General features: G+C 39.9%; 1 protein-coding gene across 1 annotated transcript; it reads left to right on the top strand.

Annotated features, from left to right (window-relative positions):
- Nucleotides 1-103: 103 nt before the first annotated feature.
- On the top strand, nucleotides 104-27,812 carry LOC143854526 (uncharacterized). Its single transcript, XM_077364540.1, has 5 exons — nucleotides 104-1,456; nucleotides 21,295-21,379; nucleotides 21,454-21,585; nucleotides 21,676-21,963; nucleotides 27,656-27,812. The coding sequence occupies exons 1-4, from the start codon at nucleotides 357-359 to the stop codon at nucleotides 21,928-21,930; spliced, it is 1,572 nt and encodes a 523-aa protein (XP_077220655.1). The 5' UTR covers nucleotides 104-356; the 3' UTR covers nucleotides 21,931-21,963; nucleotides 27,656-27,812.
- The last annotated feature ends 104 nt before the right edge of the window (nucleotides 27,813-27,916 follow it).

The following is a 27,916-nucleotide window of genomic DNA, read 5'->3' as shown; positions in this document are numbered from 1 at the left end:
CCTCCTCCATAAGTGCTTGCCGTATTCTCTCATTCTACACTTCATAACAACAATTCATTACTTGTTATGTGAAGCCTGCAGATGATTTGCCCTTTTTTTTTTTCTAAGTTTTCTTTCCTCTCTGATTTGAAGGAGAGGGTTTTGTATCTGATTAATTACTTTGTTTGCTACGTCTGGTTTGATCTTTTGGGTTTCCAATATTCGTGATGGTTTTGGGAAATAATGGTACTAGTTATTTCATCCTTTGTTTTATTTTCAATTTATATTTTTTAATCTAATCTCTTCTGTTCTAATAGGAGTAACGCAAGGTAATGTATATGAGTTTGATTGTTTAGATTGCTTCATTTTTTTACTTCATGCCATTTGAATGTCTGCCAACAGGATCTTTTCCGTTTCTGACAACAGTTCTCTCACCTCTATGCTGTTTTCTTATCCTCCTTTTTTCCTTAACTTTTCTATTTGTCACTTCAGAAACTAGCATGGGACTCACAAACTCAAAAAGTTGCAATGGAAGATGGTCAGATCTTCCAACCGACATCACGGCGCTTATCGCTGCTCGATTGCATGTGTTCGAATTTCAAGCGTTTCGAAGCGTATGTAAGCATTGGCGATTAGGTTCCTCCTCCACTTCTTCATCAATTCCCCAAACCCAATTCCCATGGATCATGTTCTATGGCTACGACGAATGTTCCAATTGCTCTCTATATGATTTTGCCACAGACAAGTTTTACTTCATGCAAATCCCAGAGCTAAAAGGTGCACATTGCATTGCCTCCGAACAAGGATGGTTACTAGCACACCTAGATGGCCACCTCTTCTTCTTCAATATTTTCTCTCGTGCGAAGATTGACCTACCCGACATTAAAGGTTTTGAACTTTCAAATCATGTCGCGACCTTCTCCTCGCCTCCTACTTCTAAAGATTGCATTGTTTTTGTGGTCATTAATCGTACTACTCCTACTACAAACGCTAGAGAGATCAACCTGTGTCGTCATGGAAGTAGTGTATGGGAGAGGCACATTTGTCCCTCTGGTCCGCTATTCAAAACCATTACATGTGTTAATTACATAGCTAAATTTGAGGTTTTGTATGCTTTTGATTCCAGGCAGAAGTTGACCACTTACAGTCCTAGTAACATGACTAGCGACCATACCCAGACCATGGTTACAACTGTAAATATTATACAAGCGGAAAAGGGTTTTTTACGAGGTGTAATTCATCGTAATAGTTGTATAAAGGAATGGTTGGATAAATTTGGAGAGGAAACAAAGATCCGGATATCGTTTTGTGGGTCAAGCGTACTGTGGGAAAAAAAAACCTTTTCTGTTCCTAATGAGGAGGTTGTTTATGTTCATGGGCGAGATGATGATACTAATGATGAAAATAAGCAAAAGTATCACTTGAAAGCTGTGTTGGTGGAGCCACGGTTCATCTCCCTCACAGAGAGTCATAGCTGGTTTGTTTGAGGCGGGAGAGGCCTTGACCGTCTTAATAGTTCCTTTACTCTCTCTTTTTTTTTTAAATATGTTTAAATTATGTTTGGTTTTAACTTTTAAACCTTGCTAGATTATGATAATGGAAATATGATGAGTGTTTTTTCTTCTTCTATACTTCTTACATTTGTTTATTATTGTGAACCTGGTAAGAATAAATCAATATTTATGAAGAAGGCTATGCAATTTGATGCAGGAGAAACCCTACACTCTTTACATCAGCCCTACATGGTTCTTTTGGGTAGTCACTTCCTTTTATTTGGTTGTTTATTCATAGGGTATCTAGTTTTGTAATTTTGTGGTAGTAGTGGTCTTTTTGTGTAATTGTGCTTAAGTAGGGATAGTATGGTTATTCCTTGTATCGAGGCGGCTTATATAAGTCCTCTTTCACTCTTTTTTTGTAGACTTTCTGAATTTTGAATGTAGTTCTAGATCTGGGGTTGGGGGGAATTCCTTTGCTTGTGCGAATATCCTTTCTTTTGTATCGTTGAGATTGAAGAGTTGTAAGCTTGTTTAAACTTTTCTCTTGAATAGTCGAATTTCTCCTATCTTTTCTTGTTCTAATGCAATATCATCTAAGTTCTAGAATTCTTTAATCCCCTTGCAAGAATTGAAGTTGGTTTGGTGAAGAAATTTTCAAGAAAAGTTTCAAGAAATGAAGATCTTTCCATGAAAGTGCATACTAGCAACATGTGTAGAAACTATGGTGAAATCGAAATTTTCCTTGGCGAATTTGGTGAGATGCTCTTTTGAAACTTCGTTTTCTTTGATTGAAGATGCCTTATTTATCATCCGTTCATGTGGACCTCAAATTTAGCATAAGTTCTTTAGTCTGAATTTCAAGCATTTCTCTGATATCTGTTGACATTTTAGAATTATAATGCCTCCTTATTTTATTAATATCTCACTCATTACTTGGAGTTTTAAATGATTTATTTTAAAATCCTCCTTACATTAGCAAGAATCGTAGCAGAAAGGAATTACTAATGAAATGGAATTAGTTAATAGAAGATTTTTTGTCACAAGAAACACTGATCCCTAGACTCAGAAGTCACACTTGAAAAAACAGTATTGATAGAGCTCACGGTTATAGCTCGATCCCTCTCCCACGACACCCTCCACCCTCCCCACTCCTCCCGCCCCACTCCTCCCTCTCCCACGACGCCCCCGACACCCCTCCCTCTGCCTTTCCAGCCCCACGCCCCTCCCTTTCCCTCCTTATAACTTGATCAAACAGAGCATCTCAGAAAATGGAAAACAAGATGCTCGCCAAGAACTTAAGCTTTTCTTTCTCTTCATTGAATTCTATTTCGTATAACAGAGGTGGTGGAAAGCTGAGACAGACACCCACCTCAGCATCCAAAGGTTTATATACTGGATAAAAAGCTACAATTTTCAGATTCAATTGACCCATTTCATGGTCAGCTCTAATCTAGAAGCCAAAACAATTTTGGTTTGTACACAAACAAAATTGTTATGAACAGAGAACTGTGCCATGAGCCAATGTAGAATCATTGATTTTTGGAGCCACCTGTGATCCTGGGAACGCTCTCACTGTCATCCCCATGGGGAGACCTGTACTTTTTATCGGCTTTACAATCCTTATCATACTTACAGACGTGGGAGCAAAATGTCCAAGGTATTTTTTAATCAAAATAATGGGCCCGGGTGTTTCTCTCAACCTTGTACCATCTGCATAAGATACACCAAGATGCCAATGTATCAGAAACCAGTAAAATAATCATGCAGGGTTCAGTATTAATTTTCAGCTGTCGAAATATCATCTAGGTAATTAAGAAATTTTGGAAGTGCTAGTATCAAGAGCTCGATAGGATTATCAACAACTCAGAAAATGGAGACAAAAAATTTCAAAACTATCACCACAAGGAAAAGAGAAACATTAGCCAAAAATGATGGCATTGCCAAATCATCATCCTAATAAATGCGAAAATGGTTTTTGGATGTTAAATCCCCTTGTGCTTTGAGTATCTTGACCAAAACCGATTGGCCTGAGTCACCAAAAGTAGTGAGATGAGAAAGTGTTAATAGGAAAGTACCAAATTAGCTATTTTAAGACCCAAAGAGTGCAAGATTCCAATGCAGAATCAGCATCATCATGATTGAAGAAGATGCATGCAAGTATACGCATGCCTACCAAAAAAGAAAAAAATAATCTAAATTTGTGTATAAGTTTAGTACCAGCTTTGATGTGTTTATGCTTTTCAAAGTTGTTAAAGTATAAAAGATGAATAACGCCTTTCTCCAACGGCTTAAGCTTTTGGAGAAGTTGGTAAGTTAACATGGTATCAGAGCCCTAGGGTTTCTGATCCCTAAGGAAACCTTTACCCTCCATCTTCTCCATCAACCCTAACCCTAACCCTCCTCCTTCTCCCTCTCTCTAACCTAACCCTAACCCTAATTCTAAAACCCTAACCCTCCTTCTTTCAACCCCACGCCGCCTCCTCTCCTTCATTCCCAACTACAGTACCGCTACAGTACCTCTATATTTTCCCATACCTCTTGTCGTTCTTCTATTTATTGTCATGGATTCCCCTGATGTTACTAATCCTTCTTAGATCTGCCCTTCTCGTGCTGACACCCGCTCCATTACGGCGCCAGCCTCTTCTTCGAGTTATACTCCTTCCTCGTACTCTCCGTCAGTGGACCATTCTTTTCCTCAGATGACCTCGGAGCGTCTTGACGGCTCCAACTACTTGAGTTGGAGTCTCGCTGTTGAGACCTACCTCCTCGCTCCTTCAGCAAAAGCTTGTGCTGCTTCTACATAAGCTTCCGTGGCTTCTTCAGCTTCTAACATGGCCGCTTCAGCCTCTACAACTGCTTGAGCAGCAGCAGCCTCCTGATGCAGTCATCTTTCTCATCTTAACGTGAGATTTAGAAAGAGGTTTTGGATCATCCTTTCCAATTTTTAACGGTTCTCTCTGCCTGCCTTTCAGAGTTAAAGGCCCAGAGCTTCTTTCATTGTAAAAGGACAAACTTGGTACAATCCGGTAGTTACGTTTTACCTATAGAATATATAGGGAGACCCAACTTTAGAATTTCAAAACAGGACGACAAAATACCAAGTAAAAATGACTAAGGTACCATTTATTGAGTCAAGGAAAGAAATAAAAAAACTATGTCGTAACATAATACAAAAGAAAAATCCTAAACATTAATAAAGTTACGAAAAAGAGCACTGAGGCTTGAACATCCAAATTACAATGTTCCTTAGTATGTGAAATGAAAGATGGCGATTTTAAGTTTATCAAAATTAACTGATTTAACCAATCACACAACTCAACTCAACTCAACTCAACTCAACTCAACTCAACAAAGCCTTTTTTCCCAAACTAGTTGGGGTCGGAGTTTAACAAATCACACGGTTAAGAGAAAAAAAACCATCATAAATTTTCTGATTCCAAGGTAAAGGAATCCAGAAGCTGAGACAATTACACAATTGTGAAAAAAACCCTAAAAACATTTCGTTTCGTCCAAAATATTTCGGTTTCGGTGGAGAACGAAACGAAATTCACAGTGAGTCGGAAAAGTACCAAACTTCGCCGAAACGTTTCGTTTCGGTGAAATTTCAGTGAAACGTTTTGGTGAAGTACAAAATTTCACCTGAAATTTCAGAAATTTCGGTGAAACGTTTCGGAATTGAAATTTCGGTGAAATTGTTACAAGATTTCGTCCGAAAATAAAATATGGAGTGCCACATTTAATGAATTTGAAATGTTAACATTAAAAAACTAAATGGATCACTTTAAAAAATAATATGAAGGGAACAACACAAGGACAATCCACCTTTTACAAAACTGCCATGTGTAGACACCCCATTTTGACAAGGCCCTAAACCCGCGATTCGAATGAAATCCCGAGGTTGGACAAGATCCGGAAGTGCGAAATAAACCCGAAAATTTTGAGAAATATTGTTATTGTCTAGCCCATTGAACATGTTTCACAACCCAGGAAAACCCAAAATCGCATTTGTACCCTGGTCCTCGTACCAGTGTTCCTAAAAGTTGCAAAAAAATTGTGAAATGCTTGTGAGTTTTGATATTGTCACTCCTCTATTCGTACCCCTAAGCTCCGTGGCATGTTAGATAGGTTATCTTCTTTAGGTGTTTAAGGGGTCATCAGTGATCATTATCATTTTATAAAATACATTGCAAAAATCATAAGGGAAGAAGAAGAGACAAGTTGAGTTGTGCAAATATCAAAATCTGCTGTGTTGATATCATTTTCCTTCTTCAGGGCGAAAATGGGGTTTGCTATCTTTAGAAGGGTAATTTTGTAAGTCTGGTATTACTTTGGTTGTAAGCAATTCTTAGCAGCCATCGGATCGAATTAGAGGGTTAGGATCAGTTGAAGAGAAGAGAATTTTCGCCATATTTTCTACCTGAGGCCCCCCCGGTAGTATAAAAGGGTAGTCAAAATACATTAGGTGGTGGCTGTCCATGGAAGATGGGGGGGAGGAAAAATTTATCATTTCCCTCTGTACGTATCGATTTAGGGTTTCTCAATAAAGGGAGGAGGCCTCATTTTCGCAAGAAAAATTGAGAGAGAGAAAGAGAGAGAGAGCAGAGGAGAGAAAATAAAGAGAGAAAAAAATCTTTCTCCGGCAACCTTGCCGTATTCCGGCCGAGCCTCCACCACCTCCCTCATCTCTTCTGCTCCACCCATCTACCACCACCTCCACCATGACTATCATCTTCAACCAAACCCTCTGCTTCCATTCCTTTTCACCTAAGCCCACCTCCATTGATTCCGGCAATCTTGCCGGAATCCGATCGTCTTCTTCACCTCTCCTCCATTATTACCCTCAAACCCCTAATCATTAAAATCCCAACTACCAAACCCACTTTCAAAACCCCATTTCTCCACTAACAGATCCCATCCAGCCATTTCCACCGTCAGCTCTTCTTCCTCCATTTTCTCCATCACCTCCCCCATCTTCATCCTCTTCACCACCACCGCCAGCCGGAATCCGGCAAGGCCAAACCCATCTCCGTTAGCCATCCAAACCCCCATCCACACCTCTTCATCTTCTCCAAACCCAGCCACCACAACCTCTGTAAATCCGACCATCTTCATCTTCTTCCCACCATCTTCAACCTCCAAACCCATTTTTCTCTTCTTCCACCCGCCATCACCATCTTCTCCGGCCGGATTGCCGGAATCCGGCCAACCTCCACCATTATCTAAACCCTCTTCTCATTTTCCCAAGAACCCACATCCACCATCAACCCCCTGTAATCCTTTTCCCTTGCTACCAACCACCGAACCCATCTCTTCGATTTTCACCTTCAAACCCATTTCATTTCCCCTTTAGATCCACTACCCATTGCCTACACCCCCATTTTCACTGTCATCTACACCTTCGTTAGATCTGGAGAAGTCCTTGCGTGTTTGCAAAGAAAAGGGAGAAAGGCTCGACTCAGATTTTTTTCTGTGAAGAAGGTTCTTCACATTTCAAAGGATTTGTAAAAATAGAAAAAGAAAAAAAAGAAGGAGATATTTGATAGCTGCGACCTTAATCAGGTAACCATCTCATCTTTTCTTTGGTCATGATCTTGTTAGTCATGGAATCCCTTCTTTGGTTCTTCAATTGGACCAGCATGAATTAATTGGGGTTTTAGATGATTGGAATCATTTTAGATCTTGTTAAAAAATGATTAGTGTCATTCATTTGCTGTAGCAACATGAAAATTAGCTTTTGTTTTGCTGAAGCAGAATTGCTCTGTTAAGAATATTTTTGAGTAGTTCTGAGACTGATTATAAGCTTGTTTTGATTGCTGAAAATGCCTCTTCTAGAAGCCACTCTTATTAAGGATGGAAAGTTGAATTTTGAGTGGTTACTAAAGAAGATCATGTTTACGTTTGTAGTCCTCCTTTTCTTACTTTGAATCTAGCATTGTTTGGTCTCAATAATTGCACAAGTGGTTCTGTTAATTGCACGAAGTTAATTGTGATTTTTTGTTTTGGATTGGAAGTTGCTGATACTTATATGGTCATGTTTTGGCATCTACATGCTCTTAATATTTCCTTAAGGCTCATCAGCTTCAGTGGATTTTTGCATTCAATGTTTCTCTGCCATAGGATGTAAATGTCACCCATCAGCAGCCATGTTCTAGTTAATTGTAATAGCTATGGTTAATATGTGTGGTCGTAAAAATAACTCTATTCTGTGGTTTTTGTTCATACAATTGTTTGGACCGCAATGTGTTCATGTTGCGGATACTAGTCCCCTGCTTCAGATATTAACAGTTCCAATTGAAGGGGTCGGATTTGATCATTGTTTGGGAGTGACAGAACCCAAAATATGGCAATCTCTTAGATCAAAGTCCGCATCAATGAGGCCAAATTTCATTTGATCAATCTGATTCTCAAACATCTCGTAAACTCTGTTCTTAGCTTTGCCATATCCTTTAGCTAATTGGGTTCTTGGAATGTAATAGAGTTTTTACACTTGTTTAATCTGTGGTTGTTTGGGTCAATTCTTATTATTGCTGGGAATCAATTGCTGGACCTCCATTCATGTTTCACATAGCTTCTTTTCTTCCAATTGAAATCAATACAAGTTGAATCCTTATTCTTGACTTTAGTGAGAGGCCCACTTTCAATAATGAGCGCAAAAGATTGGGCCACACTATATCCTAAATGCCTAAGTGCTATTAGAACTTCTGTTGTTGTCGATATCTTGGCTGGAGTCCTGGATAGCCATCGGTTGTTTGGCATTGTCATCAGCTTTCAGAAATCTTTACATGGATCGATGCTATGACGGAATGCTTCTTGAGCCAACCCCTTCCCTTCCTGCCTTAGAGTTTTCGCAGGTTGAGGGATCTCTTCCTCTTTAGGGAGAGTTAGGAGTCTGTCCTACCGTCATATGAGTTAGGAGTCTGTCCTACCCTCGTAGAGTTAGGAGTCCGTCCTGCAGTCGTAAGGTGTTGGGAGTCTGTCCTACCGTCATATAGAGTTAGGAGTCTGTCCTGCCTTTCATAGAGTTTAGGATTCTGTCCTACCTCTATAGTGTCATAGGAGTCTGTCCTACTCTTTATAGAGTTAGGAGTCTGTCCAACCTCTATAGAGCATAGGAGTCCGTCCAACCTTCAGAGAATTTAGGATTCCGTCCTTCCATCTTTCAGAGTCAGTCTTTGCATGTTCCTAGGCTTCGTAGTTTATAAAGTGTCCGAACTACGGATGGCTTGATCTCTAGCTGAGGGGTACGTAGGCAGCTCGGGCTTGCAGCTGGCATCCCCAGTTCAGTCACAACTTCAAAAATTTCCATAAGCTTCAAAACCTCTCAAACCTTCCTAAAATACAAAAATTCTTCAAAATAACCTTGCAAGCCATTTTTAAAAGATCTTCCCATAGAGTTAGGAGTTTGTCCTAGGCGTTTGGGGTGTCTTAGAATTAGTAGTCTGTCCTGATTGTGTTGATATACTGTATCTGGTCGTATGAGTGTCCCTAGAGTTAGGAGGCCTCGAGTCGTGTCAGCTAGACATTTAGTCGATCCAATGGCTAGACTAGAATGCGCTTAGATAGCCCATGGTTTTTCTTAGGACGCACAGCCTAGTCACACATAGGATGTAGGGCCCACCTGCATTAATTTAAGGCAAAGTTTGTATTAGTTAGGACATATAGGGAGTCCTAAAAATTACAATTCACTTGAACTTAAGTAATAGTAAGAAACTTTAAAAACTAGTCGAGTCTAGTTGATCGAGTCTAGGATAGCGGTCCTAGAGGGTTAGGCATTGTAGTTTAGCATAGGTCGCCGAACTACGTTGACTCTGATTCTTCCCGAGGCCGGGATACGTAGTGCAGCAGGATGGATGGCCATCTTGGTCCGAGTCAAGTATCGCATTAGAGTCTAGGGTTTGTCGTGTGGAGTCGTCTGTGGAGTCGTGTTGTGTTGTGTGTTTTGCTGTGTTTTCTTACTTTCATGTACGGACCTTATACTTCCAGCTTTAGCATGCATTTGTTTGCCCATCAGAACTTAGACACCAATTAGGCATGACACTCATAACTCAGCTATTCTTAGGTGGCATGTCTTTCATTTATTTTTGTGTGTGCTTATTATTCATCTCCGAGACATGCATGATTAGATAGACGTTATCTCGGGGATATTTGTTCCCATTTCACATGATTTTCGCCCAAAACTCTTCAAGGTTATTAATAAATGGCATAAGAGACCACGTGCTTGCACTTAGGCGAATTGGGGGCGCCAGAACCCAATTCGACTTACGTAGGCTAGAACCCGCTGAGCTGCTCTCTCAGCAAGAAATAGATGTCCACTCGCCAGAACCCACTCGGCAGTCCTCTCCTCGGCAAGAGAAAATCACGGTTATAACTGCCATAAAGGAGTTTTGACCGATTAAGGCGCCCTTTCCCTGATTTTTTGCAACGACTCTTGTGAGTCTAGCATTCCTCAATATATAAACGAAGACACTCTCACGAAGACACTCTCAGTCTCTCTTGCTCTCTTCTGAAAGAAATGTCGATGACCGACGCTCTTCTCAACCCCAGTGAATATGAGGAAATTGCTTACGAAATATTATCGCTACAACCACCTTCTTCCCAGCAGCGAGAAACATCTCTTGCACAAGCTCCTGCACAAGGTCAGCCACAATCCAGAATCAACACATGCATATTGTTTGTGTTTTACCTGTGTGTTGGTATTATTTCATACTGGGGTTATGCCGAATATTTCGATGCGAAAGACATGACGCATGTTATCGTTGATGGACTTTATTTCTGGATTGTGACGATGTGTACTGTTGGATATGGAGACATCTCCCCTAAGAGCATCGGCATGGAGTGTTTTGTGTCATTTTTTGGGTCATTAGGGTTGATATTAATGGAGCAACTGGTGAAGATAGTGAGAAGTTCGGGTATGTTCTCGACATTGAGGAGCCGAATCTGACGTTAAGGACGAAGGCTATTTTTGTTACCGTGGCTGTACTTGTTTGTATTGTCATCGGTTCCTTCGTTCTTCATTTTGTTGAGGAACAAAGCTGGGTGGATTCAATGTACGCCTCGATCATGTCGATTACAACTGTTGGATATGGAGACAGGGCATTCCGGACATTTACTGGTCGTTTATATGCCGCTTTTTGGCTTTTGATATCCACCACTACTGTGATTCTCGCAATGCAGTTCTTGGACGAGGGTTTCATAAGGTTTGTTATCCTGATTCATCTACTAGCTTTGAATCATTCAAATCATATCCTTTGGGTGATTTTTGTACTAGACATTAAGGAATCTTCACGGTGTTAGCTCCATCTTTAATGCCTGCCCACACTCATTTTGTCCATTAATCTCTTAACCGAATTTTAAGACCTCATTTTGGAAATTAAAATAACTCATTTCATAACTCTTCAAATACTAATGGATGAGTCAGGTTGTTTTAGTGCAATTGCCAAAACATGGCTGTGTCATTATCATTTGTTTTCCTTACAACTAATATCAGCACTATCATATCTTAGAAATTGCCCAGCTCTGAACTTGTCTTTTCCCTTCATTCAACTTGGAAGGCCCTTTTGAGGATTGTAATTACATTGAAGATAAAATGACAGTCATGCTCTTTTCAAAATGACCCCATTCCATTTGCCCTCATAACTTTGTCTCATGATAAAAAACAGTCAAAGACCTAACTGGATGTCACTGTTATCAATCCATACATGATTAAAGGAGTGTTGATTGTTTTGAGATTTCAGTTTTCTTTGATTCTGGACGTGTGAACTAAACAATATTAATGCATTGAGTATTACTTGAAAGTTCATTTTGATGCTTGAACCTGTTATCTGTCTTCTTTAATTGTCAGGTTGCCTTTAAAGATTTTACAAGAAAATAGGGTCTTGTTTGTTCTTACACCAATCCTTAAGGACCTCAATCTTGATAATTATGCAAGATTATTTCTTTTCTTACCTCCTGTTCACTTTCTAGGCTTAATTCATAGAGTTGTAGGGAAAGATTTGTTAACCTTGTCCTTTTTGCGAAATTCATGACCTGCATCTTAGTTTATCTTATATTGTAATTCATATATGTTTTGGAAATTTCTAACAGATGTCATCTGTGTTCCTTGTTATTTTTTATTTTTTATTTAAAAAAAAAGGTCTCCTGAACATAGAATTTCCCAATGAGTTGAGTGCAGAGGTTAGGTTTAGATTGTATGTCTGACACTGTTATAGCAAAGTTCAAGAAAGGATTTGGATAACTTTGTTTAGTTCACTCAAAGATATTTCGTAAAATGTAGAAATTTATGAACTGATGGTTGCATGTTGGTTTTTCATTGGACATTCTGTTAGAATATGTGGGATCCAACGGTTGGATTGGGTTAAGATCTCACCGTTGGATCATCTTGGAAGTAGATTGGGTAAGTTGGGTAAATGAGGAGACCAGATAAATTAGGCGAGTGGATAAGAAGAGGCAAGCAAGAAAGATTAGGAAAGTAAATTTAATTAGGTAGATTTGATTAGGATTCCTTCCATAATTATCTTGATTTCCCTTCTATGCTTATCATGTAAGTGCTTTATATAAGCACCCTTTGATTACTGTAATTGCATCTAAGAATTAGTGAAATTTCTGAAATTTATCATGGTATCAAAGCGGGACGATCCGACCCGTCCTTGACCACAGCTTTCGCAGTTCCGTTTCCCGGCGGACGGCTAACTCGGCCGTCCGCCGGGCCAACATAGCTCTCCAATTTATCTGCTGCAAAAACAGCCCCTGCAAATCTAAATCCCAACTCTTAGAATCCGCTGCAAAAACAGCCCCTGCCTCATTTTCATCTCTACTAGTTTTGATAGTTGCTTTCTCTTATGCAAGTTAAAATTGGAAGTTAAGATAGAATGGTTCAAATGTTTTTGCAGCTGAAAGTAGACATTGTATTATTTGAAAAGATTTTGTTGTTTTGGTGATTTAGCTAGCATGTCAGTTTCATAGTTCAGTAGTGTTTTAGTGTTTTATGTAAAACAGAGTATTATTTTTTTTGATGGGCAAGCTGGGGTTAGGCGAACCCCTACCAGAATTCATATAAAAGAAAAAACAAAATTACAATCTTTGATAACAAACTCCCTCGGAGTCGTTTTTTACAACTTGCAACAAAGAATATGGGGCAAACAGCAGGTGAGGATGAAACCCCTTTAAAGATGCAGTCGGTTTTTGAGAGGAAGTCGGCAGCCTGGTTCACTTCACGCCAAATATGAGTAGCTCTCCATTGTTCAAAGCTTGAAAGGAAATTCTTGATGTTCAAAAGAGTTGCCCTCTTTCTCCACGGGCAGGCAAAGGATCCATTTATGACATTGACCGTCACGATGGAATCTGATTCAATCCAGATCTTTTTAAGCCCTCTTGAGATTGCAACAGAAATTCCCATAATGATAGCTTCCAGCTCGAGCTCATGGATTGGGCCAGTGGGGATGGTCTCAGAGAAGAAGGATAGGATATCCCCGTTTAAGTTTCTGATAACGCCACCTATTGCAGCCATGTCATCTTTTAATGAAGCATCTGTATTTAATTTAGATACAGATTCCTCCGGTGGAATCCATTTGCAGTATTTTAAGCATGCTTTCTTCTTGAACAGGGTGATACCAAGGTTTCTAGCTATTTCCAGGTTGGAATCCATGATGGTGTCTTCCTGGTTCAGGTGGAGAATTCGGCATTTGAGATCAGAGAGAATCCGGCCCAGAATATCTCTTTTATGAGAGGCTCTTTTTTTTTTCAAAAATTCTGCCGTTGCATTCACGCCAAATATGATAGATTGAGGCGTTGAATGCTAACCTTATAGCTTTTGATAAAATGCCCGATCCTCTGAAATGTTCACGAATCCATTCTTCTTCCTTGACAGTGCTTTTCTGAGGTTTACCCCGGCGGTTGAAACTCCATCTAATAGATCTCCAAATCCAGCTAGAGAAAGAGCATGAGAAGAATAGATGGTTGTGGGATTCAGGGTGAGCTTTGCACAGAAGGCAAGTAGTATCCCTTTGTGAATCTATGAACACAAGTCTATCCATTGTGCTAAGTTTCCATGAAGGGCTTGCCAAGCTGTTGTGCTGCGTCTGGGAAGGTGGCCAGGGAACCAGAGGGTGGAATACCATGCAGCTTTTGAGTTTTTTTTGTCTGGCTTCGTTCCAGGCCGATTTGAAGCTGAAATTACCATCATTTGCTGGTTTCCATAGGGGCTGGTCAGGGTAGCCCAGAGTGATGATCGCTTCTTTAAGAATGGAGTTCAAATCAGCATACTGAGCTGATCTCAGAATTGGGTCGCAGACTCCATCCTTAAGTCAGTCTTGAATGGAGGTTTTCCTCAGAATTGAGGTAAGGAAGGACTCCACTGAGGTCTGGGAGTCAATTGGACCATTAGGATGCCATGGATAGGGCTGCAAACGAGCCGAGCAGAGCCGAACATTGGGGTGTTCGTGCTCGGCTCGTTTAGTTTGAGGCTCGGCTCGTGTTCGTGACGAGCTTTTTTTTTGGGCTCGTGTTCGGCTCGTCAAAATTTAGCAAAGCTCGAGCTCGGCTCAGCTCGTTTAGTAAACGAACTAGCCCGAGCCGGGCTTTTAATGAGCTGAGCAGAGCCAGGCTCGAGCTTGGTTGGGTTTGGGTTCAGCTCGTTTAGTAAGCACATCAAATAAATACCATTAAGTAATATATATATATATATATATATATAAGGAAAATGATTGTGAGCTTGAAGCTTATATAGCTTATATGAGCTTGAGGGCCCAAACATATGGGTCCCACATTTTTTGTGGTGATCCAAACCATTCATTTGTAAGGCCCCATCATAGATAGGGTGTGTACCAAAAATCAACTCCATTGGATCATCCTAACCCCTCCAAAAGCGGAGGGCAAAAATGGGCAGATTTGTGGCAAACGGTGTTTGTCCATTTTGCCCTCCACTTTTGGATGGGTTAGGATGATCCTATGGAGCTGATTTTTTGTACACATCCTATCTATGTAAGGGCCTTTCAAATGAATGCTTTGGATCATCCTAACAATGTGGGCCCACATGTGTTTGGGCCCTCAAGCTCATATAAGCTATATGAGCTTCAAGCTCACAATCATTTTCCTCTCTCTCTCTCTCTCTCTCTCTCTCTCTCTCTCTTTATATATATATATATATATATATATATATAACGAACATAATCCAAGCTTTAAAGCACGGCTCGGCTTTATGAACCGAGCCTAAAAAGTTCCCGAGCTTGTCCGAGCCGAACTATACAAAGCTCGAGTTCGGCTCGTTTATTTGACGAGCCTAATTTTTGGGCTCGGGTTCGTCTCGTTTAGTAAACGAACGAGCCCGAGCCGAGCTTTTAATGAGCCGATCCCAAACATGTTCGTGATCGGGCTCGGTTCATTTGCAGGCTGCAGCCCTAGCCATGGATCTGTCCAGAAGTTCAGATTCTTTCCTTCGCCAATGATGTAACATATATGATTTTAAATTTCCTGTCGGCTGTTGAAGATGAATCTGGCACCCCAAGAAGGTTTGGAAGGGGGAGGGATTGGCAGAAATCACGACCGAGAATATATTTCTTCTGGAACCAATTTGACCGGGGGTTATTTTTGTTCAACAGAATCTGCCAGACCTGCTTCCATTGAGATGCTTTGTTGATGTCAACAGGCCTTCTTATGCCTAAGCCTCCTTCCTTTTAGGGGGTGCAGATGGTGGACCAAGAAATCGAGTGGTAAGCTTTCTTGAGATCTGATCCAGTCCAGACAAAATCTCTGAGAATTTTGTCAATTGAGTTTAAGACTGAGGCTGGAAGGTTGAAGGCTGCACTCCTGTAGGCTTGGAATGTGGACAAGACACTCTTTACAAGCTCGATTCGACCAGCTTTAGAAAGAAATTTATTCGACCACTGAGCAATTCTTTTCTTTAATTTATCAGTGAGAAGGGAGCAATCTTTTGCAGTTAGCCTTGAAGTGATGAGAGGGAGTCCAAGGTATTTAATTGGGAGAGTACCTGTTTTGAAATTGAGAATGGAGCAGATATTGCTTGCTATGCTCCTTCGAGTTCTGGCAAAGAAGATTTCACTTTTGGATAAATTTGCCGCCAGACCAGAACACTGCTTGAACCTGTTCATGCATTGGAGAAGGGTATGAGCAGTTGAAATTGAAGGCTCTGCAAAAAGCATAATATCGTCATCGAAAAAGAGGTGGGAGATTGTGAGATTTCTGCACTGAAATGGAGAAACTATCTTGCCCATGGAAACGCTTTCTTGGAGAATAGATCTAAACATTTCCATAGAAATGCAGAAGAGAAGAGGAGAGAGTGGGCCCCCCTGCCTGAGGCCGTTTGAGTTTTTAAAATAACCTCTAGGGCTGCCATTGATCATAACAGAGAAGGCAGGGGTGGAAATGCATTGGTGTATCCAGGTACACCAGGTTTCATTGAAGCCGATCTTCTCCATGAATTTGAGCAAGGGGAGGTGCTTGACATTGTCGAAAGCCTTGTTTAGGTCCATTTTAAGGCACATTGCAGGTTTAGAATTGATGCCGTGGAATTTGTGGCAGAGATCCTGAGTCAAGAGGATGTTGTCCTGGATGGTTCGGCCTTTGATGAATGCAGATTGCTGAGGGCTAATGATTTTATTCATGACTGCTTTTAGTCTTGTTGCCATGATCTTTGTGATTGCTTTGTACAGAAAACTGCAGAGTGCGATGGGCCGGAACTGATTTGGAGCAGAGGCCTTAGAGCTTTTGGGCACTAAAGCAATGAAAGTAGCGTTCACTTCCTGGAGGAGGGTTCCTTTAATGAAGAAATTTGAGATTGCAGCTAATACATCCTTTTTTATCAAATACCAGAAAGTTTGGAAGAAGTCTCCATTAAATCCATCTGGCCCTGGGGCTTTGCTACCATCTTGAAGCATTATGGCATTTTCAATTTCAGATTCAGTAACAGTTCTGGTTAACCAGTCAGCTTCTTCTTTTGAGAGTTTGTTTATCGGATCTGGGATACAGCTGAGGTCTAAGGTTTCCTCTTGAGGTTGGTTTAGGATGTTTTGAAAGTAGGTGACAAATCCTTCCTCAATTACCTCCGGATCCATGGATAAATCACTATTAGCAGTGTCGATGGCTATTTTATTATTTGTATTCCTTCTGAAGTTCATTGCAGAATGGAAGAAGGCGGTATTTGAGTCACCCAGATTTAACCAGTTGACTCTGGACTTTTGTTTGAATAGGGATTCTTCCATCCTGGCAATATGATTCAACTCTTCTTTAGCTTTTAATTCCTCAGAGCGGAGAGAAGGGTTTATTGGATAAGATGCAATTTTAGCTTGGATATCGTCAAGGAGAGCACAGGCTATCGGCAGCTTGACATCGATCCGGCCAAATACATCTCTATTCCATTGCTTGATTTCCTTCCTGACTTCTTTCAACTTCTGCACAACCCTGAACATCGGGTTTCCTCTGAATTTTTTGCACCAGGCTTTTTCGACCACCGCGAAGAGGGACATGTCTTCCAGCCACATGCTGTGAAATCGAAAAGGTTTTCCTCCCTTGCTTTCATAGGGAACAATATGAACAATAATTGGGGAGTGATCAGAGGTGCCTGGGTGTTTGTAAATAGCATAGGATGATGAGAAATTGAACAACCATTCTTCATTGACGAGCGCCTTGTCCAGCCTCCTCAGCTTAATATTTCCAGTTTTGGAGCTGTTGTGCCAAGATAAAGTCTGACCTGAGGCTCTCAGATCTGAAAGAGAGCAGGTGTTAATGCAGAGGTTCAGATCTTCCATGTCTTGAGAGATTGGCATAGCACCTCCCACTCTTTCTTCATTGAATCTCGTGGTGTTGAAATCTCCCAGCAGAATCCAAGGGAGGTTTATTTGGTTAGCTAACAAAGTGATGGCATCCCACAAGGCTCTTCTTTCAGCTCCAGTGTTCAGAGCATAGATGGCAGAGAACTGAAATTTGTGCCTGGTTATCAGAAACTCAGCTTCTCCATGAATTATTTGCTGGGAATCTTCGATGATTTTCACATCAACAATGTCAGGGTTCCAAATGATCCAAATTCTGGCTTTCCTGATTTGAGTTGGTGTGAAAGCTCCAGGAGTCGCAGGTATCTTCCATGTACTTTAGAATATTTGAGGGGAAAGCTTTAGTTTCAAGAAGGCAGAAGAGAGGGTTTTTCTCATTTATGATCAAACGGTTGATCTCTTCCCTTCGGGATAGGGAGCATAGTCCCCTGACATTCCAGACGCCAAGACTAACCATTTAAAATGGTTGAGGGAAATTGAGGGGCAGACTCAGAATGGTCTGCATTTTCTGGGAGATTTAATTGGGAAACTCCTTCGTTTGGGGATTTAGAACAAATGGGGCTTTGGGGTTCAGCTCTAACCTTGCTGAGATTGGTTGGGATGATTTGCCTAGGGACCTGATTCTTTACTTTGGAGGAGGGATCATTCCGAATGGTTTGGTGCTCATCTTTCTTTTGGATAGGATTTACTTCATTGGCATTTGCAAGAGAGACATTTGAGGCTCCTCCTTCTTTTCTCTTTCTGATAATCTCATGATGGGTATCCATCTATGTGATCTCTTCTTTGTCAGTTTCAACATTTTCTTCTTCCTTTTCGACTTCCTCATCTTCTTCTTCCAGAATAGAAAAGCTATTTTTCAGGTTCAAATCTTCCTGAGGAGTTTGACTGATTCTAGAGATAGGAGGAGTGGGATTTGTATGATTTTTCGCATTCTCCCGAGGGTTTTGAGAATCTGCTCTATTGGATAGCTTCGAGGTAGAAACAACAGGTCTCCATTCTTTTCGAGGATTTGACTCGCTTTGGTGGATTTTCTTTGGGCATGCTTCAGTTACATGGCTGAAGTTTTGACAATTTACACAGGCCCTTGGTTTCCAATCATATTCCACAATCTGATTGTGGATTCCGGTGGGAGTGTGGATTGGGATGTATTCAGGGTATTCAGCTCCTGCTTCCAATTCAATGCATAGTCTTGCGTAGCTTAGACGAGTTGTCTCGGTAGTTTGAGAGTCCATGTATAGAGGGTTGCAGAGGTAGCTAGCAATTTTGCTTATGCCCACGTTGCTCCAGAATTCTAAGGGAAGTCTGGGGAAAAGAACCCATACCGGGACAAATGTTAGTTTTAGCTTTTCCATTGGGGTTCCTGGTTGCCATCTTCGGAGGATTAGAGGTCTGCCAGAGTACGAGTGATCTCCGGATTCCAGGAACGCATTGCAGTCTTTTTCACAGGAGAAATGGAATAGATAAAATCCATTGTTTAAGTAATAGATTTGTATTTCTCCTTTGGTTTTCCACTTCTTCACGAGGTTTTCTTTGAGGTTGAGAAAGTAAGGCCGTCTGCCAATGAAGTAGCCCACTAATGAGTTCTCCCATTTCCTTCCGATCTCCAATATCTCGCTGGAACTGAACATTATTTTCTGTTTCCCGTCTTCGTTGTTTTTTGGGTCAACGAATTTGAGCTTTGAGACTTCAAATTCTTTTCTTTGGCTGAATAGAGATTTCCATGGGTTTGTGATTCCTGAGGACTGAGGAGTTTCACTGTTTAGATTCTCTTGGGATTTTGAATTTGGGGAGAGGCGGGAGAGACTTGGGAAGTCAAATTCAGGGTCGCGGACTTCGAGAGGAGTAGGTTGGGTAGCTTTAGCTCCGAGTTCCAAGAAAGTTCCATCTTTTGCCTCCCAAATACTTTGGCCCCCATTTTGAATTTGGGACAGAAGTTCAAATTTGCCTGCTTCTGCCAGCTTTTTGTTTATTGGCGGGGTCACGTTTGGAGGTGAGCTGGATTGTTCACCGGGTTATAGCATTGTCCTGGGAGCTTCACTAATAGAAGCTCCTTCTCTATTTTTGTCTTTGGGTTCACTGGTTTGATTTTCTTTGCTATTTTTGGAAAGCTCCTTCATCCTTTGGTCATCTTCATCTTCTGTGGGATTTCTCTGAGAGATATCAGAGGATGGAGGCACTAAGAGAGGGATGAAATGACATACAGTGGGGGCCGGAGGAGGGGTGTATTCTGCCATGGTGTTTTTGTCATAAGGACAAGTATGAGGTTTGATTTCTGAAGGGCTTCCTTTTTGAGGGTTCGCGGACGGAGGGGTCTTCTTTTTTTGGTTTTTCTTCTTTCCACCGGAGCCTTTCTTTGGGGTTGAATCTGGGGTGGCCTTTGGGAGAATTTTGTGAAGCCGGGTACCTTTTTTATAATGCGTGCTAGGATCAAAGTCCTCAGCTGCTGCATTTTCACTGGAAGAAAAAGACCATGCCTTCTGGTTCAGAGAGGGAGCAAGAAGGGCGGGCCCTTGAGGATGAGAGGATACTTGAAGGGCTTGGGCCCTCGACAGAGCTGGAGTTAGTGAAGAACGAGAAGGGGAGCTCTTCATTTGGCCAATATTCATGGGTTGTTTGAAGAGCTTCATTGAAACCCAGAGGGGAATCTTTTCCAGAACTTCGGATTTCATCCAGAGCAGAAGGGTTTGATGAGTTTCTTGACCTATCAGGCTTACCTGGGTCTGGTGGCTCCATCCACAGAATTGATTGTCTATTCTCCCATAGTAGACATGTGAAGGAGATGAAGTAAAAAAAAAAGTGTTAACCTCACCTTTTATCTGTCGATCGTGCAACAAAGAGATTAGTGAAAATATTATCATGATAGATCGAGGCAAATTCAAGTCATTTGTTGATAATAATTATGATGCTGTCCTATTTTCCATAGATTTGTTCATTTTGTTTGGTGTACACTTTATTCTCTATTATTCTCTATTAGTTTTCTTTTTGAAAAGTGTATGTTCCTGTTTGATGGGATGTTGTTATTCTCATGAATCCCCCTAGTTCTTGATATACTCTCTTGTTTACAAAAGGAATACTATAAAGCCATCCAAGTAATATTACTTGTTGACAATAGTTGATTATCTACAGGTTACATAAATGAATGATTTTGTTTTTTTTTTGTTTTTTATTTCTACATGTTTTTCATTCTCAGTGGAATTTCATATTTATTTTGAAAAAGTAAAAGAATCAGAAAAGTTTTGCTTTCATTCAAAGCAGGAGCATATTGTTTGGACATAGTTTTGGTGTGTAATGAGTCATCTTAAAAAATTCTATCTGAGTTTGATTCCATGATTTCAAAAGTCTGCATGATTTGCATTTTGTATCCTTGCACTGCTATCAATAAGGTAGTCTTATATATGATTCTAGAAAGAGGCTGTGTGAGATTAAAAATATTGGGATTCGCGTTTCAGATTCTTCGAATAACTTGTAGTTCAAGGGTAAGTCTTTCATGTCAATCTTGGATATTGGATAGGCATATAATATAGATAAGATGCTTTATTCACTGGGCTTTCCTTTACCGATATGGTATAATGTTTTGCCAATGAGATCAGTGTTGTCTTGCTTCAATAGCCTGACTGAGCATGTTTTTATGAGCACAGTTAGTTATCTTATGATAATGCCTCCTTTACGATGGTTATGTGAGTCGGGTAAGTCATTTAAGGTGTTCAGGTTATAATAGTTATGAGATTGTAATCACATCTTTTATATATGTTTGCTCCGCATTTCTTATATGATTGCTTCATTTTCATTGTTTTGATATTGAAAGCAACTATCAGAGGATATGTTAACCAGATTAATTTTGTTATCTTATTTAGTAAGATTGGAAGATTTAATAAGAGATGAACATTGTTATAGAGTCATGGTACTGATAGTTTGAGAGATGAATATTTTATTAATGAACATTGTTTAGATGCAGCAACAAATGTACATGTAGGAATTTTCTGCATAATTAGTGGGCATTCACATTTTTCTATTTATTGTTTATAAATTTGATTCAGTTACAATCCCTTGGAAAGAAGAGAGGTTGCATGGCTTACACCCACACAAGGTCCATCCAATGGAAGACGTGATTATGGAGAGCGGGTATTTTACTCATTGCAATATTAAGATGTTTTTTATTTGAGAAGATTGGAAATCTAAATCTGTTCTTTTTGCAGATTACTGAGCTGGAGAGGGCAAATACTGAGCTGGTGAAGGAAAATACTGAGCTGAAGGAGAGGAACTTGGACGTTGCGAAGTTGAGAAATATTCCTACATTGTGTGAACACGCTAACATAAAGGACTTGCCTGTAAGTTGTAACAGCCGCCTTTCTATTTTTTTATTTGAACGAATTATAATTGCGTGTGTATAAGAAGTGACATCAACTCTTTGTTTATAGGTTGTTCATGCAATTCGGAAGATCTTGAATGCTTCGGATGGTAGTCTACCTGTGATGATGTCAGAGGCCTGGGAAATGATCTCCCAACTCCATCAGCAAGATTACTCGGCTCCTATTCCTGAAAAAGATGGAGAAAAACAGAATGTTGAAAATCATAAGGGAAAAGACATCTCAACTTCTGAGGCTGACATAGCTGGCAGTTCTACATCGTCGAACGAAGGGCGTTCAGATTTTCCACCCTCAGAGACCAGCTGATCCCCATTGGTGATGGCGATGGGGATGTCTCAGGTGCAAAGATTACCCTGCCATTATTTATTTTCCATCTTGTCATTCACCTTTTGTTTTGTTGAGTTTATACGTGCTATGATTTTCTGGACAACATCTTGCTGATCAAGAGAATCAGCTGGCTACTTAAGGCTTGAATTTCATGTTGAACTTGATTTTGTTTTTATTCTGTTTCTTCCTTGTATCCCACTTTAATTGGGAAAGGAGCACTTCGTTATATGTGAAAGTGGAAAGTACCTGTCGTTTATCCTGTTGGTGATGAAATTCGCTCGTACAGTGTCATTAGGTTCAAAGAAATGTACAAGAACAATTATACTGACAATTCTATTTGTGAAGCAGCACGGTATCATACACATAACATTGTTATGGGCTTCCAGAACTTTTATATGCTCTTTTAGTGAATTCTTGCTCGGGTCAGTGTCCTCTCTTTACTTTTAGACAACATTTGTATTCCTACTTCTTTATATGTCACCTTCTGGGTCTTTGCTCAGTGGATTGGAATAGTGTATTGGTTATTTAGCGAACTTGAGGTTTACGCTGTTGTAAACAGTTCGTTCAAAGCGTGAGTTTCACTGTTGTAACAAAAGTTCTAGATTTTCTGGTTGTTATTTAAAGCTAGCATTAACTGTTCTGAGAGCCTTACAACTAGATGAAAACAGTGCAGGGGCTTCTCAACTGTATTTTGTGGCTTAAAGCAACCGTCTGTCAATAACCTAACTATAAGGTCTGTAATACTTCATAGGAATCTGGTACTAGTTTTTAAGTACTGATCTTACTAGGCTACTCATTAAGAATCTGGCATCAGTTTTGTACTTGTCATACTGCCAGTGTTGCATGTATTCGGATTCGCGTGTCGGATTCGGCAAACCCCCAAAAGTAGGATTCGGATTTGGTAATTTTTAAATAAAATAAAATTTTCAATTTTTTTAATATATATATATATATATATATATATATATATATATATATATATATATATATATGAGGAAAGTGTTGGTGAGCTTAAGCTCTCCAAACTTATGGTGAGCTTAAGCGCCCAATCACATTGGGGCCTACTTTGTTAGGATGATCCAAAGCATTCATTTGAAAGGCCCTTACATAGATGGGGTGTGTACCAAAAATCAGCTCCATAGGATCATCCTAACCCATCCATATCAGTTACCATTCAAAAAAAAAAAAAATCCTAACCCATCCATTTGTGGAGGTCAAAATGGACAGACATTATTTGTCCACAAATCTGCCCATTTTTGTCCTCCACAAATGGAAAGGTTAGGATGATCCTATGGAGCTGATTTTTGGTACACACCCTATCTATGATAGGGCGTTGCAAATGAATGCTTTGGATCACCACAGAAAATGTGGGACCCATGTGATTGGGGCGCTTAAGCTCACCATAAGTTTGGTGAGCTTAAGCTCACCAACATTTTCCTCTCTCTCTCTCTCTCTCTCTATATATATATATATATATATATATATATATATATATATATATATATATATATATATATATATATATGAGGAAAAGGATTGTGAGCTTGAGCGTTGGAACATATTCGTGAGCTTGAGCTCTCAAACCATTGAGGCGCACATTGTTAGGATGATCCAAAGCATTCACTAGAAAGGGCCTTACATAGATAGGGTGTGTACAAAAAATCAGCTCCATAGGATCATCCTAACCCATCCATTTGTGGAGGTCAAAATGGACAGACCACAAATCTGCCCATTTTTGCCCTCCACTTTTGGAGGGGTTAGGATGATTCAATGAAGCTGATTTTTGGTACACACCCTATCTATGATAGGCCCTTGCAAATGAATGGTTTGGATCCTCATAGAAATTGTGGGACCCATGTGATTGGTGCACTCAAGCGCACCATTCCTTATTAGAGCTTGAGCGCACGAACATATTCCTCACACACACACACACACACACACACATATATATATATATATATATATATATATATATATATATATATATATATATATATTCATGAAAATTTTGAGGGTAGAGGGTTGAGGTGAGTTTTGTATTAAGAGAGTTTAAGGAGGAAGGGGGTCGATGTTCGAGGGTCGAGGCACTAGAGTTTTTATTAAAAGAGTTCGAGTTGTGCTTTCATATAAAAAAAGTTAAGAAGATAATATGTTTAAAGCGAAAATATACAGGATTCGAATTTCAAAAGAGACAGCGATGAATCGGATTCGCCCGAAAAAAAAGGATTCGTGTGGGACATGGCTATGACAAGAATCCGGGTGTGTCCCACGTGAAGCCATGTGCGATTCGGATGCGGAGACATGTCGACATGGATTCGGCAGAGGGGGGGCAAAGAATCCATGCAACATAGCATACTGGCTATTATGGCTTGACTGTGCCTCAATGTCACATGCCGGAAGGACACGAATAAGTCAAATAGCTTCTGAGTTTAGTTTTAGGGATGGGGTGGGGAGGGGTGTATTATCGGGAGAAGAGTGCTGTCAGTGTCAGAATTTCGTCTCTTGTAGAAAGAAGCATAGTAGCAAGTAGAGACTGTTTTATATTGTTCCCATTGGAAAGGAGCTGCTGGTCATTGGCAAGGCAGGTTCGTTGGTGAAGATCGCTGGATGAGTTTCATGGTCAAGTAAGTTATACTATCCTCCAAATGGATTTTTATTGTATACTTAAATATACATTCATAGTATGCTAAATCTGTGTCCGTACGTGGTGTTTGTTCGACAAATCTCTTTTGGTTTTTTGTTATTACACCTCCATTCTGTAGATAGGTTTTGGATGCTGGTGTTGTCTTGTCAGTGTTTGGTTCCCAGTTTGAAAGTTGAAACCTAAGTCTGTGTGCCTGACGATAGTATGGCTGTTCTATAGCAGTGCCATAACTAGGTTTATAAACTATGGGCTGATCCTTACTGCATATGCATGGTTTATAATGTTACATTCTTCATCTTTTCAACAGAATTTTGTAGATGCTCCGTTTTACATGCTGTTGCAAGCCTATCCAACATGAAAGTGTTTAGTGTGTGCGGAACTGCGGATTAGATGTCTCACAATTTCATTTAAGAGCCATTTAGTAACACAAATACAGATTAGATGCTTTTCTTTTGCCTAGTACTTACAATAGGTCCAATGGGACAGAGGAACACTGTTGTTGCATCAGGTTATGGAAGTTGAGTCCCTCTAGATTTTGTCCTGCTAGTTTGAGATGTTTTGATCTTTGTGTTATTTACAGTAGTCATGCTAGTCTATATTACCTTTTCCCCTTTTATACTCTAGCTCCCCTCCCTTATCATTCATTAGTGTTCTGTTTATCAATGAAATTTATTTTGCCACATTTTTAACAATTAATAAAGTAGCAAAGTTGCAATCAAACTCGATTGGCCTATGCATTGATAAATATATTTACACATTTTTATATATAACTATATGTGTGTGTAGGGAAAACTGTTCATGCGCTCTCGAGTGGAAAAAAAAAAGGATGGGCCCACATTTTTGGGGTGATCCAAAGCTTTCATTTGAATAGGACCTGCTTTTCATTTCTTTTATGTTGAAACCAAGTGGTTTGAGACCTTATTTCTGTCATTTTATCGGGAGCATATGCTGTATCCTGTATGGCCATATGTTGATTTTGTGAGACGGTCCTCTGTTCTTGATTTTGAATCTTGAAACCAGCTACAGTCTCATAACTGATAATGAACTGGGCACATGGAATTGTTTCATTTGTCGAAGAAGAGCAACTGTCTCTTCTCCACATGGAACTGGACAGCAAATGGTCTAGAAGTCTGAGTATACTTTTGTTGTGTTGAATAAAAGTTTTTCTTGTTGGCTTTCTTCCTTGGGTGGGTTTTTTGTTTTTATTTGGGTTTTGCACCTGGTCTTGGCATCTAGTGTTGGGTATCTGATGTAGACGCGGGGACAGCCATGGAGTACTGACTTTATGTTTTTTAGCCTGGAGTACCTAGCTTTTCCTTGTAGGTCAGTAAGTGTGTGAGTTTATATTGAAGTCGTGTGGTGTGGTACATTTTTGGGTATACACTGAATGAAGTGAGCCATATTGTAACAAGAGTTGGGAGATGCATGTGATCAGTTGGGGATTTAATGGAGGGAGCCAGTTGGCATGAGAGAGAGCTGATGGAGCAAGGACTGGCCATCCAAGGGAGCTGCCACATCAGCATTAGAGAGGGGACCATATGAGCAAGTGCCAACTCAGCCATTACAGCTGGCTCCTGGCTGGCATATTCTAGTGCCTTCTACTCTCTCTATAAATAGGGAGACAGCACATTTGGAAGGTGCTTTTTTTGGACAATGTGAGGATTTTTGTCGAGTGGAGCTCTTAGAGAGCTAGTTGTAACTTCTGTTCTTTTTTTCTTCTTCTCCATGGAAGCACGTGAAAGTTTTTTCAAGTAATATATGTTTCTGGAATTCCATATTGTTCTCTGCAATTTGTCCAAATTGTTTCAGTCTTCGAATAGAACTCTGACTAGTTCAATTTGTCCACTTTGTCCAAATTCTTTTGTGTCAGATCTGATTCGTAATAAATCATCTGAGATGCTGAATTAAAATCTCTGCAAGTTCAAAAGAATTCTAAGAGATATCTTGCAGATTGTTTTCTCTTGATTCTCGTAATTGAGATATAAATCCATCCACATTTTATTAGAACTCTTTCCAAGTTTATTTTTCCTATCAAAGAGCCATTGGATATTTGGAACTACTCACTACTGATGTTTGATTTCAAGGATAGTTTTTTTAGATCATCATCCTTCATTCCATTCAGCCTTAGGATTAGAAGATGATTGAGAGAATCAGCACTCAACATAAGTTGTTCTCAGTTAGAGCCACCAATCAGAACAATGACCTGTGTTCATCATCTTGTTTTGTGTTCTTTCAACATTTGAGGGATGTAAGAACTGAAAACAAAGGTATCTCATTAAACCAGTCTCTTCCATCCGTGCTGGAGCTTCCGCATGATCCTGCAGTCCTGCTCCACATCAAGAAGTTTCATAGATCAAAGATAATAGAAGGGAATGTGGGAACATTCAGGGGGTGATGAAAGGGGTGGTGGTAGAAAAGACTACGAGAGTTGTGTAATCTCCATGGTGGTCGACACTAGGATAAAGCTTGCAAATCTCCTATTTTGTCTTCTATCCATGAAAGTCATAAAGAGGTTGTTTTGACTTTCATGGACTACAAAAGGGTTTGGATCATTGACTTCGGTTGTTCTCATCACCTAATTGAAGATGACTCATCATTCTCGGAAATTTAGGAGTACAATAAAACTGACTCAATTGTGGTCACTGACAATTACGTTCATCCTACTGCGTATGAAGGAAGCATTGAAGTGAATTCGGGAGGATCGAAAGAGAACCATCACATTAAAGAGCATCCATGTTTCAGGTATGGCCAAAAACCTTTTCTGTTTCCAAAATTTTAAATTTTGAAAAATATGCTTTATTTGGATTGCATGTGGTAAAAGTTTTGGATAACATAAGAACCTTTTTTTAATGATAAGATAACATATGAACCTTAGATGCTGATATCATTTTAAAATTGAAAACGATTAAATTGGTATATGTTTTATCAGTTAGTGATGGTTATGTTGGTATAGTAGTCAATTGATAGTGCGATGCTCTGTTCTGCCTAATTACTCCATGTTGGATATGATAAAGAATTTTTTTACATAAATGTTGACAGATGAAATTTCTACCTTGGCAGATTTTCGACAAGATGCTGTATGTGAAGGTTGTCAATTTGGGAAGATATATTGCCTACTATTTGACTACTCTTGTTCAAGGAGGTCTAAGCTTTCGACGCTAATTCATTCAAATACTTTAGGCCAATATATAATGACAAGCCATAGAGGTTTTTGGTGTATGCTTGTTTTCGTTAATAATTATTCTTGATTCTCATGAATGTTTTTAATGAAAAAAAAAACTTTAATGCATGTTTTGTATTTGGGTCTCACACCTAGTTTCC

This window comes from Tasmannia lanceolata, unplaced genomic scaffold (assembly GCF_043159265.1).
Source record: "Tasmannia lanceolata isolate RefF3 unplaced genomic scaffold, GAP_Taslan_0.1 ptg000020l, whole genome shotgun sequence".
Classification (NCBI taxonomy): Eukaryota; Viridiplantae; Streptophyta; class Magnoliopsida; order Canellales; family Winteraceae; genus Tasmannia; species Tasmannia lanceolata.
This window is presented reverse-complemented; position numbering and strand designations above follow the sequence as displayed.